This window comes from Artemia sp. Qi Xiang Cuo, chromosome 11 (genome assembly GCF_049724085.1).
Source record: "Artemia sp. Qi Xiang Cuo chromosome 11, ASM4972408v1, whole genome shotgun sequence".
Lineage (NCBI taxonomy): Eukaryota > Metazoa > Arthropoda > Branchiopoda > Anostraca > Artemiidae > Artemia > Artemia sp. Qi Xiang Cuo.
The window spans coordinates 64,821,902-64,837,790 of NC_142804.1; the positions used below are offsets into that span (position 1 = coordinate 64,821,902).

The 15,889-nt window shown below is 37.9% G+C and overlaps 1 protein-coding gene across 8 annotated transcripts in view; it reads left to right on the forward strand.

Moving 5' to 3' along the window:
• The window catches only part of LOC148947248 (zinc-regulated GTPase metalloprotein activator 1-like), a 261,597-nt gene that overhangs the window by 26,910 nt on the left and 218,798 nt on the right, over positions 1–15,889 (forward strand). For all 8 annotated transcript variants that reach the window (XM_089097348.1, XM_089097347.1, XM_089097351.1 and 5 more), the window contains exons 4-5: positions 5,672–5,823; positions 9,834–9,927. In XM_089097348.1, coding sequence (XP_088953474.1) covers positions 5,672–5,823; positions 9,834–9,927 — 246 coding nt within the window. The remainder of the gene's footprint in view (positions 1–5,671; positions 5,824–9,833; positions 9,928–15,889) is intronic.

Genomic DNA, 15,889 nt, shown 5'->3' on the forward strand with positions numbered 1-15,889 from the left:
AGTGGGCTATTTTCCCGCCGTGTTTTTTTTTGGTTTTTTGTAAGATGTAACAAAAAAAAAATTTGCTCAGTAAAAACAAACCTCCTTGTCAAGAGTTATTTATCAATGCCAGATTAAGAAAAAAATATGAAAATATTGATCAGTTAAAAAAAACCTCTTTGGCAAGAGTTATTTGTCAAACCAATTTGTTATGGCCCTTTGTTAAGGGCCATGAAGAAAAGAACGAAATATTGCTCAGTAAAAAAACCTATTTGTTAAGAGTGATTAGGCAAAGTCATTTGTTATGGCCCTTTATTAAGGGCCATAAATAAAAAAACACGAACATATCGCTCAATAAGAAAACTCTATGGCAGCATGTAAAATTTGTCTTTTTTCTTCGTGTCAAGTTTTTTGATCTGGCTAAGGGCCCATTAAGTTCTTGAAATTTTGTTATTCTTCTTGGCTAAGAAGAATGAGAATTTTTTTTAAGATTTAAGATTTTTATACTAAATAGAAAAAAAGAACGAACTCAAGCCCATAATAACTGAAATATTAAAATAAATCATCATAAGCATAATGACATAATTTACTTATCTTGACGAGATAGTATAATATATCGCAAACGGATAAAACATCCTTGCCACTAAGAAAAAAAAAAACTTGCTATTTTAAATTTGCGAAGCTTTGAATATTGAAAAGGCTAGTGCACTTGATATTTTTGAGCTTGACTAGAAAACACATTTACAACAAAAATTCCCTTAAGAAAATTCAGACTTTGAATAGAAGTTTCCTCAGGTGTGGGATTCGAATAATTATTTGATAATAATTATTAGTTAATTATTTTTAGTTAAGAACAAAAATAATTAACTTGTTGTTAAATATTACTTTTCAACATGTCAGGTTGGTCCGATCTCACAATAAGCTAAAATTGGAGGCATAGAAAAAAGAACGAGGACAAATGCCATTTATCGCTCCTGTTCTATTATTAAATAAAAAAAAAATCTCAACTGAATGTAAGGAACAACGTTAAAACTTAAAAAAAAACATAATTTATTAAGTACATGAGAGGGGTTGCCCCCTCCTTAACACCTCGCTCTTCAAGCTAAATTTGTTAGTACTGTTAAAAAAGCTTCTTATTGTTCTAATTAAATGATCCGTAAAAAGTCACAAAAATACCCTTTTTTTTCTTTAGATTTCAGGTTCTATAGACACAGGTCACTCTTCCTTAAAAGTCGGCCCCTTGATCCGTTCGATATTACTAACTACTTTCTTCATCAGCGGGAATTTGGACCCCTTATTAATAGGCGTTATTAAAGCTGTCCCAAGCCAGGAAAGGAGGAGGTTTGAACGACAGGCCAATCAACTGTCCCCGTAAAAAAAACGATGATTTTCGCATTGAGAATCAATTGCCTCGGATCTGATTTGACTTCACAGATGACAACAAAGGACCACCCCGGAGACGTTTTCTGACAACGAAGCAATCTTTTCGCCTTTCATTCTGGAACGTCAGGACGATCAATCCAGATACTCAGCCTGGCCGCGTTGAGGGTGTAATTAAAACCCTTCAGTCCTATAATGTCGATATAGCAGCTCTATCAGAAACTAGACTGATCGGCCCTGGTTCTATGCATGTCGATGCATATGAAGTCTTCTTCTCTGGAAAGGAGAGGAGGCGTCAAGCTGGAGTTGCCTTAGCTGTGAGCAAAGCGGCTAAGAAATCGATGCTCGAATTTATGCCAATAAATGAGAGGATGCTAAAAGCTCGTTTTATTAGTTCTCAGTCGAAAATGGCAATTATATTTGCTTATGCCCCAACAAATGAGGCTAATGATTCTGTGAAAGATGCGTTTTATTCTGAATTAAATGATCTAGTCAACTTAGTACCTGAACATGAAGTTCTCGTTTTGTGTGGTGATTTTAATGCTAAAGTTGGTAATGACCACAGCTATGCCCCTGAAGTGATTGGCAAGCACGGTCTTGGTGTGATAAATGATAATGGAGTGCGATTAATAGACTTTTGCCTTAGCCATGGCCTAATTGTTGGAGGATCATGGTTCCCTAATCGTGATGTCCACAAATATACATGGACTTCACCTGATGGGACTATACGGAGCCAAATTGACCATGCTCTTATTAGAAAACGTCACAGACGTTGTCTGGAAGATGTACGTACTTTTCGTGGGGTCGATGCATACTCGGAACACCAACTAGTGATTGCTAGTTTTTCACTAAAATTAAAGGCTATTGCCAAGCACAAAGATAATGTGAAAGTGTTTGACATTCAGAAGCTCCAGGATAGACAAGTGAGGCAAGCATATTGTGTTACCCTTTCTAACAAGTTTGCAAACCTTACATACGATGAAACCGGTGTCCCAGTGGATGAGAAGTGGAATTGATTTGTGGAGTGTGTAAGGGGAGCCGCGGAGAGTCGGTTGGTTACGCGAAAAAGAAGAGTAAACAGTGGATCAGCGATGGCTCGTGGAAACTCATGCAAGAGAGAAAAATAAAGATCCAGCTAGACAGCTGTGATAGTAATGTCACCCATCACTGCAAAGACCAACTCAAGGCCCTATATAAACAAATCCACAAAGCTGTAAAGCGGTCCACAAGGAATGACAGACATTGCTTTTTGGAGACAAAAATAGCCAAAGCTGAGGCAGCTGCCAGGAAAGGCGACAGTAGAATGGTGTGTCGAATAACCGAAGAGACCACTGGTGACTTACGAAAGCCAGCATGCGCTGTTGCAAGTAAGACTGGCGAACTACTTACGAGGAAATAAGATATTGATAATAGCTGGAGAGAATGCTTTAACGAAGTACTAAATTTTCGTCCTCCTGTAAATCCCATGGAGCCTCCGCCTGGTGTTCCGCTCGTCGATCTTGGAATCAACGTTTAATCCATTTGCCTTCTGGAAGTGAAAACCGTACTACGCAACCTGAAAAACGGCAAAGCTGCCTGAATTGATGGCGTACAACCTGAATTATTGACATATGGCGCCTCGGTCGTGACGAAGCCTCCCTACGAAATTTTAAATCAAATTTGGGAAACCGGAGTGTTCAGTTGGGAGTGTCCCAACTGAATGAAAGAAAGGAGGCATTATAATACTTTTTAAGAAAGGTCGGTACTGTGGGTTGTAACAATTGGTGAGATACAACCCTACAGTCCATAGGAAGTAAAGTTCTCTGTCAAATACTCTTGAATTGCATTCAGTCGAGAATTGACGAGATCCTGAGAGATGAGCAACACGGTTTTCAGTCAGGTAGATCTTATGCTGATCTAATATTCAGCCTAAGAATTATAATTGAAGAACCGAATATGCGTGAAACCGAAATATTAATAGCGTTTGTTGATTTCTTAAAGGCGTTCCATTCAGTACATAGGGAACCACTATGGAGAATACTACGATATTACAGGCCCACAGACAAGATTATTAGTATTATTGTTGCTTTATATAATGACCAGCTAGCCGCCATACGAACCGACGATGGAAACCTGACGAAAAGGTTCCAAGTCAATTCTGGTGTGCGACAAGGTTGTACCCTCTCTCCTGTACTCTTCACGAATCTCATTGACTATGTACTGTGGTCCTGTCATTTTGTTCGAGGGATACAGTTGAACAAGACGCGTAGTGTCTTTTACGTTGATTTTGCTGATAAAATTGCGCCCCTCTCTCGTCTAAGAGTAGACCTGCAACAGAACATCACCGAGCTCTCGAACAAACCTGGGCGAGTTGGATCGTTCATAAGTACTCAAAAGACGAAAGTTATGCCTAACAACGTAAATACAGCCCCGGCCAGGCCACTGAATGTCGGTTTGAATTAGGTAGATGAGGTTATAGAATTTAAGTATCTGGGAAGCCTCATCAAATCTGACGGAAGTCTCGAACATGAAATTACTACACGCATTGCTTGTGCAGACAATTCTTTTTACCACATTAAAAATAGTTTGGAAAAATGCTGCTTACTCTCTGAAGCTCAAACTCCGACTCCTAAATAGCAATGTCCTCTCTATACTGACTTATTGATGTGTGACATGGGCACTGACGAAACAACTTGAGAAACTAATACAATGTTTCGAAAATAACTGTCTTCGGTGCATCCTGGGGATCCAATGGTCCGAAAGAATTACGAACGCCGCCATACGTGAAAGGACGGATCTAATACATGAAAAGATCTGTGGTCTCAAGCTCTTCAGAGGTCGTCGTGAAGAGACGACGTTGTCGCCTTATGCACCAAACGGCGTGGGAGGAACTAAGTCTAAGTAAGTAAAGCTTGCACTCCAAGAGCTAATTAGGACAATGCTTAATCATTTAAGTTTAGATATCAGAAAGACAAACTCTCGGGAAAGGCCCAATGATACATTAGCTGTCAGAAAAGTTCTCATAGTTCTTTGGGATTACATTCTTGGCCAAACTCAAAATATAAATTTAAATTTAACAATAGACTAGGTGGGGGGGGGGGGTAGGTAATAATAAAACAGTATTATGTTGATATAACAATATTTTGCAAACGCGTTTTCAGGAACTTCCTAGCCGAGTGGATTGGTGCGCTGGATTTACGATCCTTTGTCTGAGAGGACGGGGATCGAATCCTAGTGTAGCCAATTATTTGGTTTGAGAAGGGGGGTCAGTGGCGTGACTCTGTAAACTCAGCCAGAGTCGACCCAGCTTTAAAATTATGCTGCTGAAAAAAAAGGGGTAAATGGGATAAATGGATATCTGGGATAGGTATACAGGAAGGGTGTGTGACAGCACAGGATGGTTGGCCCCCCTCCATTGCACTTCCTGGCTGAAGGGCCAAGAAACGGAGATTTAGCACCGCCGGTTTGGACCTTGAGGGTCTAGTCCCGTCATACTTGCTTACTTACTAATGCATTCTGTCACCCACTACTTGTCTTTGTGGCTATGAAACCGGTTTTCTTGGATCTTACATTCAGATCAAAAACTTGAGTGTGTTCTGGCTAATTATCACGTACAGAGAATTCTTGCCCAATCTAACTGCTGAATAGTCTTTCATTTATTTTGGCTATTTTTTTTGGTTGGTTGGATTCAGTCAATCTTCTGCTCTGTTAGAGTTACTTCAAAAAATGAGTTTTTCTTCTTTTTTTGACCACTGAAGACGGCTGGGCGGAAGTCCCTGACGAAATATCTGCTTCTGTCATTTTCGCTTCTTTTCTGTCCACTGGCTAACATTGCCCTCTTTTTTCACTGATATTTATTTTTTTCTTGTTTGTCATATTTCAATCCTGCTTGTAGCTCGTTCTGTCTTTAACAGCTCACAGAACTAATATAATTTTATTTTAGCTAATATTTCACCAGTTCAAAATCATAATTACCTGTACTATAATCTATAATACACTTTATTGTTTTGATAACAAGAGACTGAAGTCACACAGACGACCTTTTGATAGAACTAACGTAATGCAGCATTACGCAAAGAACCTTTATTTACCAGTAGAACCTTTTTATTTTTAATTACTGAGTAATTTTTTTTAATTAAAAGAATTGGGACAAAAATAAAAGTTTGCTTGGAAAGTGCTTCGTTGTCTGATTTGTTCTCGAACTAGGGTTTTTGTGGCCCAAAACTACTGCAACTCAACTTATAATTTTGATCATATTTTCCTTTATTGCATGAAGGGGGCGACGCAATGCAATTTATTAACTGTAAAAATAATAAATCGAATTTATTTTTAGAGACAGCGGAGTCGCAGCAATTGAAAGCTTGATGAAAAAGCGTGGAAAATTTGACTATATTCTCATTGAAACAAGTGGTATAGCTGATCCCGGACCTATTGCATCTATATTCTGGCTAGACAAAGAACTCGAAAGTGATGTTTTTCTAGACGGTAAAACGAGTGAATTTCTTAAAAATTTATTGTAGGATTTGAAAAAAAGTCAAATAGTCAATATTATTTAATAAAACGTGAATCCAAAAGGGGAGGGACTGCTTTTTTTTTATTGGTGGTACAAGGTGCACTGGAGTGAGTGCTTTCAAAAATGAAACAATCAACTAGGTGAAAAACATCATCTCATTACTCCACTGTTTTTGTCTTTTGTGATCTCCACCTGTCTCATTACTTTTGTCCCATTGTTTCGAATTTTCTTATATTATTACTCCGTTTTTTTGTCTTTTGTAATTTTCACTTATCTCACTACTCCATATTTTTTTATCCCATTATTCCACTTATCTGATTGCTTTTAGCTCATAAATCAAAACCTTTTTTTGTCTCATTACTCCACTTCTTTTGTCTTTTGTTGTTGTCACCCCTTATCTCATTACTTCAACTTCGTGACTCCACATCTTTTATCTTATTATTCCACTCTTTTTCGTCTTTTGTGATCTCCACTTATCTCATTACTTTTGTCCTATGGCTCCACATTTTTTCGTATTGCTTTCTCTGTTTTTATCTCATTACTCTACTTTGATTACTAATATTAATAGCACCTCACCGCAGAACCATGCCGCCTGAGGTCAACACAGCTACGCACGCTCCTCCTTCATCTTATTCTTTGCAAAGTCTCCCACTGTACACCCTCCCAGGAAGTTCCCATTTTCCTTAAGTCTTTCCTTACGATATCCTGCCATCCCAATCGAAGACGACCTGCTTTTCGTTGAGCTGTAGACGATCGGTCGAAAAAGGACAATCTTTTGCTGTCGGTCATCCTATGTCTGTAGAACGTGCCCTAGCCATCTCAACCTTTCTCTCATTATAGCCCTAGAAAGCGGGATTGAACCACACTTTTCGTAGAGCCTACTGTATGAGATACCCTCTGTCAGTCGGGTACCCGAAACAGTCCGTAGCCAATTTCTCTGGAAAACATGTGGCAAATCTTCCTCCGTTTTTTGGAGTGCCCATGCTTCAGAACCATACTTAACCGCTATCATCACTGTAGCTTCCAATTTTCTAATTTGGTTTGCAGACTTATCCTCCTATTCTTCTAAACTTTTTTCAACTGATAAAAAATACCCTGGACCTTGGCTATTCTACTTTTGACATCTTCGCTGTACTTACTAATAATACTACCTCGATAAGTGAAGCTGTCCACTTGATCGATCTTTTCGTTTCTCAATGTCACCTTTCAACTTCAATTAATCTTAGACTTAGTGACTTAGTATTCTTTACATTAATTTTCAAACTTATTCTAGCACCCTGAACTCGCAAAATCTTCAAAATCTTCACTTAGGATGCTTAAATCACCAGCATATTCTAGGTCCAGGAAAGTTTTACTTCCTTATTTGATTCTGCGTTTTCCCATTGCCTTCCCTGTGCTCCTTAAGACAAATTCCATCAAAATCATCCATATAAATGGGGATAGAACGTAAATTTCCTACGTTAACCGTAGCAGTGTTATTCTCGTACATAGTACTAACTACTTTAAAGTATTTGTCTGGTATACCATACAAGGATAAGACCTTTACTAAAGCTCTTCTATCAACAGAATCGAACGCTTTCTCATAATCTATAAAACTGAGGACCAAAGGTGTTTGAAAACTCAGGCACTTCTCAATTATTAACCTAAGAGTGAAAATTTGGTTGACATATCCTCTGTTCTTCCTGAAACCGCGCCGTTCTTCTCTTAAGACTTTGTCTACACTACCTCTAACTCTAAAAATTGTCATCATGCTAAGTAATTTGCTACTTACAGAAACCAGGCCAATGCTTCTATAATTACCACACCCACACTTATCACCTTTCTTATACAGGGATTTAATTAGGGTTTTCCTAAAATCGCTAGGTACTTTTTTTTCAAAAATTATCTTATTATCTTTTAATCCTTTAAGTAATGTCCCTAACTCTTCCTTACATAATCTATCTTTATTTCGATATGATCTATCACTCAGATAGTTCTTGTACAAGCCCTTCCTCCTCTCTATTAAACATAATATTTCTGTATTATAGTTTTATTCCTAGGTGCATTCTTAACTTTCTTCCCTAAGACACCATCAGCGACTTCATAAATTATTTCCCTATAATTATTCCATCCATCTTCCACATTATCAAGTTTTAAACTCTCCACTTTAGTATTCAACTGTTCCTGGAAATTTTTTCTCAAATTCACATTCTGGAGTCTAACAACATCATAACTTCCCGGGAGATAGTTACCCTTCTTATATTTCAGCTTGAAATTAACCCTTGACACTACTAGATGGTGATCTTTACTTTTAACGTCAGTAACGGCACTCCTATATACCCTAGTATCTTGTATTGATCCTGCCAGTATTAGGCTTACAATAACATAATCAATAAGGTTAGCTGTCTTGCCATTATGTGAATACTGTCTTAGCTTATGGGTCATTTTATGACACACCGTATTAGTTATAACTAGATTGTTATACCTAAAAAATTGCAGCAGTCATTACTGTTTTCTTTTGCTTCACCAAATTTAACCTAGGCTAGAACCCATCTATTCCTATTTCTACCGACTTGAGCGTTAAGATGTCCTAATAAAAACCTGGGACCCTATCTATTTGCTCCTATAGCTGTAAGTAGAATTCATCTGAGTCACTACTATATCCGTCAGTCGGTTCTACAGGGGCCTATGCCACTATGACTGATACTTTTAGTATAGGCTGATCCAGTAAAAAAAAATCTAGGGGGGGGGGGAGGGGCAAAATAGGTTGATCCGATAAACGCGTTTGGAGCAAGTTTAATTAACGCAAACTTGAGTTAATTAAGTAAATTACACTACTTTAGACTACGCTAGGGGGGGGGGCGGGCAACCCCCCCGCCACCCTCCCCCTAGATCTGCCACTGAATTACCCTGGAAAGATATTTTGAGGTACCAACCTCTACCCCTTCCTCTCAAACGGGCACTAATCTTTGATAACCCTTTATCATCTTTGCATTATAAAAGCAAAACCTTTAGAAACAGATAGACTGGTCAAATAAGGCACAAGGTAAGTGATTTCAGTCTCATACTTTTGCTCAACCATGATTTATATTGTGGTAATGATTTTATTAGTCGTAGCACATAGCAATTTTAGTCGTAAAATGAGTGACTGGCATTCTATTATTAATACCTTCCCAACCTAAACAAGACCAGCAGGCTAGAAGGTTCCTTATTTATCACGAGCCTAACTCCATTTCTATGTACCCCATCCTTCCTGCCTGAGTAAATAAATTCTGCATTTCTTTTATATGTTTTGTTTAGGCTAGTTTTTTTCCCGTTGATAAAGGTTGCTGGATGTGAACTTATAATTATTTTTGTATTAAATTTATTTTTATTTTTCAGTGTTGAATTAAGAAATTTCACCAGTTAATAATATATTTTCCTTTCAATTGTTTATCGGAAGGCAGTGTTGTCTAAATAATATTTAAGTGATTATTTCTGCTGCATGACTAATAGCTGTCTTAAGCTAAATATAGTTATATACTAAAACAAAGAACCCAATAAGAATCCAACTCATCTCTTATAGTTTGTCTTTTATAGTATGTCTCTTTAGCTTTTTTTCCTCTATATATTTTCTTTCCTCTATAGTTTCTGAATGGTCAACCGAAAGGCAGTGTTGTCTAAGAAATTATTCAAGTACTTATTTTGGCAATATGAATAATAGCTGCCTTAAGCTAAATATTGTTAAATACTCAAACAAAGAAACGAGCAAGAATCTAACTCAACTTTTATAGTTTGTCTTTGATATTATGTCTCTTTAGTTTCTTTTCTTCTATAATGTGACGTATATTCATTGTTATTATTACAACCGATGGAAGTAGATGGTATTTGATTTTTCATGTGTTTTCATGTATTCATTATATATGTCAAACAAATAATACATGTATATATATTATGCTATATTAACTGTAAATTGTAGATATGATCATTGTTTAGACGCAATATATTTGAATTTTTCTTAAAGGAATCATTACTGTTGTTGATGCTCGAAACTGTCTTGCAAATCGTAATTCTACAATTGTAGAGGCGTTTCAGAAGGAGGGTGGTCTTTTCGAAAGGTAATAAAGCCATTTTTTTTTTACCGTACCATACAAACATTACGGGTAATTTATAAGGGTGGAAACTGGAGCTAGTGTGCAAAAAAACATCAACCGTATCTAGTTTTGGGGGATACTTGGTATTTTTCAAGCTTTGTAATCATTTTTCTATCAGGAACTGAAATCAGACACTTATTACTGCAGTAATTTTACAAATTACACAAATTAAATTGAAGATTCTTTCAAAAACTAAAAAATAAAAACACACGGTATCAAACAGCTAAAGAAAATGTCGCTTTTCTTGGAAGGTTTAGGTGCATTTGGGAATCAACGTATTGTTAATGTTTGAATTTTTACGGACGGAAAACGTTGCCAAATGTAATCTTGCCAAATCTAAAAAGAAAGTGCATTTGTCTTTGGGAGTCAACAGATTGTTAATGTTTCGATTTTTACGGACGAAAAACGTTGCCAAATGTAATCTAGCCTAATCTAAAACGAAAGTTCATTTGTGTTTGGGAAGCAATAAACTGTTAATATTTGAATTTTTACGCACGAAAAGCGTAGTCAAATTCAATAAATTAGTTTTAACTGTTTATTTTCACGGTTAAACGTCGCAGCACTGACAAAAATGTAACACTGCCCTAAAAACTTCGTTATTTTCAAACAACCCAAAGAAAAATCTTCGCGAATCGTGGTTTTCAGGTATGAATAGAGACTAAGAGGGTCAAGGTGGCTTTTTTTTTAGTTTTGATGTCCTTGGTACTTAAAAAAGTTAAAGTTAACTCAAAAGTTAAAAAAAAGTGATGTTAGTGAATAATTGTGATCAGAGTTTGCTATTTGCACAGCATAATTTAGGACAAATTTTGTTTGATAGTTTTGACTAGTTCGGGTACACGATTTCTAGCATTAAGTTGTTAAGTTAGAATTATTAATTCTGGGTCTATTACTACTACTACTACTAGCAACTCACCGCAGGACCAAGCCGCCTGAGGCCAACACTGCTACGCACGCTCCTCCTCCATGCCAATCTATTCAGTGCCTCCCTTTTTACACCCGCCCACGAAGTTCCCATTTCCTTTAAATCTTTTTTTATGACGTCCTCCCATCCCAGACTGGGACGACCTGCTTTCCGTTTAGCCCTAGACGGTTAGCCGAAAAGAACAATCTTCGGCAATCTGTCATCCTTCATCCGCACAACGTGCCCTAGCCACCTCAACCTTTCTTTCATTATAGCCCTAGAGAGTGGTATTGAACCACACTTTTCGTACAGCACTAGTAGTGCTATGAAGAGGCCTTTATTTTACTGTTCTCTTCCTTTATCCCTGTATTTTGCAAATCCTCGGAGAAATATATATTAGTAAAGATGTATCCATGAACCCATATGATAACCCCTGTCAACCAGTTCTGACTGACTATCCTGTCACTACCATCGGGAATCGAACATAAAAATTCAACAGCCCCTATTTCTTGGCATATCCATGGCTCGAATATTCAAAAGAACAGGACTCGGTAATCTGCTTCTGTTGCCGACACTTCAGTGGATCATCGCTAAGATCAGGCGAAAAATATGGGGCAAGAGCATTTTTCGAAGTAGGATTGAGAAAGTGGAAAGACATTAGAGGTGATACGGCAACACGAAAGCAGTGACCGGCACAAAGCATGTACCATTTCCTGGACCAAATTTACAGCTATTCAGACGGAGACGGCCAAATCTGTTGCCTCATGCCCCTCCAAAAAACGGGAAAAGGAAATATTAGAGAACAGACGATATTTAAAGGCTCTGCTAAAAACTACAGTCTTACTTGAACGGCAAGGTCTTTCGTTTCGTGGCCATAATGAAGGAGAGTCCAGTCCCAATCGAGGGAATTTCGTTGAGATGGTCTTTTAACGGAAATCAACCCGGACCTGATGGACAAGTCTAGCAAGGCCTATGTCCATTACTTGTCACAGGAGTACCGAAACGAATACATTGAGGTTATAGGAAATAAAATTGAATGTTTTATTGCGAAAGTAGTCAGAGAAGTAAAATATTTTGCCGTTCTCAGCCGTGCTGAGAACGTTCCTCAGAACGTTACCACTCTACCTCAGAATGTTACCACTCTACCAGAACGTTACCTCAGGCCTCAGGCTGAGCACGTGCCGTTCTCAGCCGTGCTGAGAATATTTGCCGTGCTGACGAACCGTGCTGACAGAAAATACAAAGAATTTCGTCGGTATTTTCAGTTTTGCAAACAGGTTATGATTTTGTCCCCAACAGCAACACTCGATACCAGTTGTTTGTCGAGGCCCAGAAAAATGCCAACGTGTCCGTGGTAACGCTTGAAAGGGCAGTTGTGACACGTTAGTCTTGCTGGTATTGGTCAGTGGCTAAAATTCTGGTAAGATATGACTGCATACTCGCAGTTCTGTCAGTTGCTGAAGAATCTTCTGACAGGGAGGAAGCGGCAGATGCTACAGGTCCTAAGAATCAACTAGAGTCGTTTCCTTCATATTCAGTTTGTATGTCATTCACGAAGTTCTTGCAGTGATCAACCCTCTTTCTCAACAAGTACAGGCACCAGATCTGATCAGTTTAAACGCCTGCACTTTAATCACCACAACAAAAACCAACTGAAGATAATGCAAGATGTCGAGTGTTTTCGAATCCTATACGGCAAGTCTAAGAAGATGGCTATTAATGTCGGAGCTGTTCTGAAACAAGCGCTCTTGCTTCAACCATACCAGAAAAATCAAAACGAGTTCAGAAGATATCCGGAAGACTCAGGGACTATTTGACGACATCAACACTTGGAAAGCACTGCACTGAAACTGAGGGCACAAGCACAGAAGAGAAAATGCGAAGAGAGTTCAACGAGGTTGTGACAGAGTGGTAAATGAGTTTGAAGAGTGTTTTTCTGTCCAGCTGCCAGTACTAGAAGCCACACGACGCTGTAACCCCAAATCTGAAGACTTCATGAACACAGATTTACTTCTCGAGAATGAGGTGCTGAGCATTGACTGTCGATAGAGCTGACGAGTCAAGCTTTGATAGCTCGTGCATATGTGTCGCAGCTTCCACAGAAACCGGTAAACGATTTAGATCTTTTCTAAAGCCTAGAAGGGTTGAAAGAAGCTTCTTCTGAGGTTCTTGAGGTCGTGAGGGTAGTCCTCACACTCCCGCTCACAAAATGCTCAAATGAACGATTTTTCTCTGTGTTGACATTTGTGAAGGATTACCTTCGGACAACAATGGACTACGAACGACTTTCGCATTTGCTCCTTATGTCCTCTGAAAAGGCTGCAGTGAAGGAGCTCGCTTTTGAAAAGCTTGTGGACGAAGCCAAGGAGATATCCATTGCTTAAGTAACTGCACGTAACTTTCAGTTTTTAATTTGTGTGGTAAATGTTCCATCTTGTAACGATTTTTTGGTCCCTAACCAGGTTGCAAAAGGCAAAATATAAATAAATTACATTGCTTTAATGTGTATTCGAACACTAATTTCAAGAGTTGTCTACCAAACAGAGTAATTACATTTTGAGTCTGGACGGGGCCCAAAATCAATCTTTGCCCCCCCCCCCCAAGGTTTTCTGAAATGGCGCCACTGGTATAAGACATATATAATATCTGTATAAAAATTTTCACTTTCACAAATAAATAAATGAATAAACAAAGCTTTCGCGCTGGAGAAAACCGATGAGGGTTTGCGGTCGCACGAAAATCGACGTAACTTACGTAACACAGCCATTGAAAAAAACCTCACCTATTTAAATAATTCTATTATAATTAGACCAAAAATAAATAAACTGTAACCTATATATTAAACAAATATAAAAATAACTGAATTAAAAATAATAATAAGTAATACAAATATAAAATAAAAATAATTATAACAAATTCAATCAAGATAAAAGATATAGATAAAATATATATATAGGCTAAGATAAAATAAAATATATATAAGGTGAGAGGAACTTACTTGACGAAAGTCTCGAAAGCCCTATAGGGCTTTATATTCTAGGGCTAATAATCCAGGCTTTATAATCTAGGCTAATAATCTAGCGTTTTGGTTCTAACGATCTTTTGCAGTTTTGCAACACTCATAAGAGAGGTCCAGTATCAGTGGTGGTTCTAGGCCTGGGCGTGGGGACGGGGCGGGGGGGTTAGCTGACCCCCAGTTTTTCTTGACATCTGACATTAAATTTCTTTTATTTTGTATTTTACGCTCCTGTTAAAGTACTAATTAACTAACAAAATTACTTTTGTATACCTTCCCTCCCCGGGTTTATGAGGGCTAAAACCGTCACTGCCCAGTATTGAATGAATAATTTTATTTAGTAAAATATAGCAATAACAACGTTTATAAAGTTGCTATTTATTGGATTTTCAGAGTCGCTTTAAGTTTAAGTGCACGAATGAACATAACATAAAATGAAATTCACAGCGGCCTTCAAGGATTCTGTTTGTAACACATTTAAGATGACAACTTATGGCTATACGAAATCTTTTGAGAAGCATCCCACCTAAAAATTTGTTAGTAAAGCGGAAACAATATAAATAAAAATTATAAGTAGTTACTACCAACACTTAAGGTACAATATGTGAGCTCGTGGGAGGCTCAAACCCATTAAATAAAAGAAAGGTAGACATGATCGTTATTACTACTACTACTAACAACTCGCTGCCGTGCCAAGTTGCCTGAGGCCAAATCAGGTTTGCAGGCTCCTCTTTCATTCCAGTCTACTTAAAGCCTTCCTTTTTACACCCTCCTAAGACGTTCCTATTTCCCTTAAATCTTTCCTTACGAATCCATCCTCCCACCCCATTCAGGGACAACCTGCGTTTCGTTTGGCCCTAGATGGTGGGCCGACAAGGAATATCTTTGGCAATCTGTCATCCTTCATCCGCAGAGCGTGTCCTAGCCCGTCTCAACTTTTCTCTCATTATAGCCCTAGAAAGCAGGATTGACCCACATTTTACGTACAGCTTACTGTTTGAGATACGGTCAGCCAATCGGGTACCCAAAATTTGTAGGAAATTTCGTAGGAATTTTCGTAGGAATTTGTAGGAAACTTGGTAGAAAATTTGTAGGAAATACCTAATCTATAGGAAATTTCTCTGGAAAATATCTTACAAATGGTACGATAAGGTTTTTCTGAATATTAGCATAGGCTACTAGTATTTATTTGATGTGAGAAAACGATCTAGATAGGTCGCAGCCTTGGGAAGGTTATTTCCCCCCTCCCAGTGCCCTTAAAATTTTTTTCTTAAATAGTTTGCTAAATGAAATTAGAAGCCTTAGGAACTGGAAAAACTGTCAAAATGATGATTGACAGTTGGACAAAAGTGCGTGAATACTTACCACGTCATTATGATTCTTAAATGTTCCGACCTGGGTTAATTTTCTCTTGTTTGTATCAAATTTATATGCAGCGACCGTTTAATTATTTGGCCGCTTTGCAGGTTGATAGAACCGGTCAATCGAACTTTGAGAGTGATCTTAGCAGGATTAAATAAAAAAAAACAAGTTTTTTCAACTGAAAGAGCAACATTAAAACCTAACACGAACAGAAATTATTACGTATAAGGGGAAGTTTTCCCCTTAGTCAATACCTCGCTCTTTACGCTGAAGTTCGAATTTTGTTCCTTGAATCACAAAGGCCGTTTAATTAGAATAGATAGCTCTTTTCGAAGTACTATAAAAAGTTTAGCGTAAAGAGCGGGGTATTGACTAGGGGAAAACTCATATACATAATAATTTCTGTTCGTTTTAAGTTTTAATGTTGCTCCTTACTTTCAGTTGAAAAAACTTGTTTTTTTATTTAATTTCTGATCGCTTCTTAAATAATGCTTGGAAATCCGGTGCTCCCTTCATAGAAATGTCCCTTCCCCCATAAAAACATCCTCCATGGAAAGATCCTCCCGCATAAGCCCCTCCCCCCGACCCCCACACACTAGAAAAAATCCCTCCTGAAAACGTCTGTATGCTTCCCAATAATCAATACT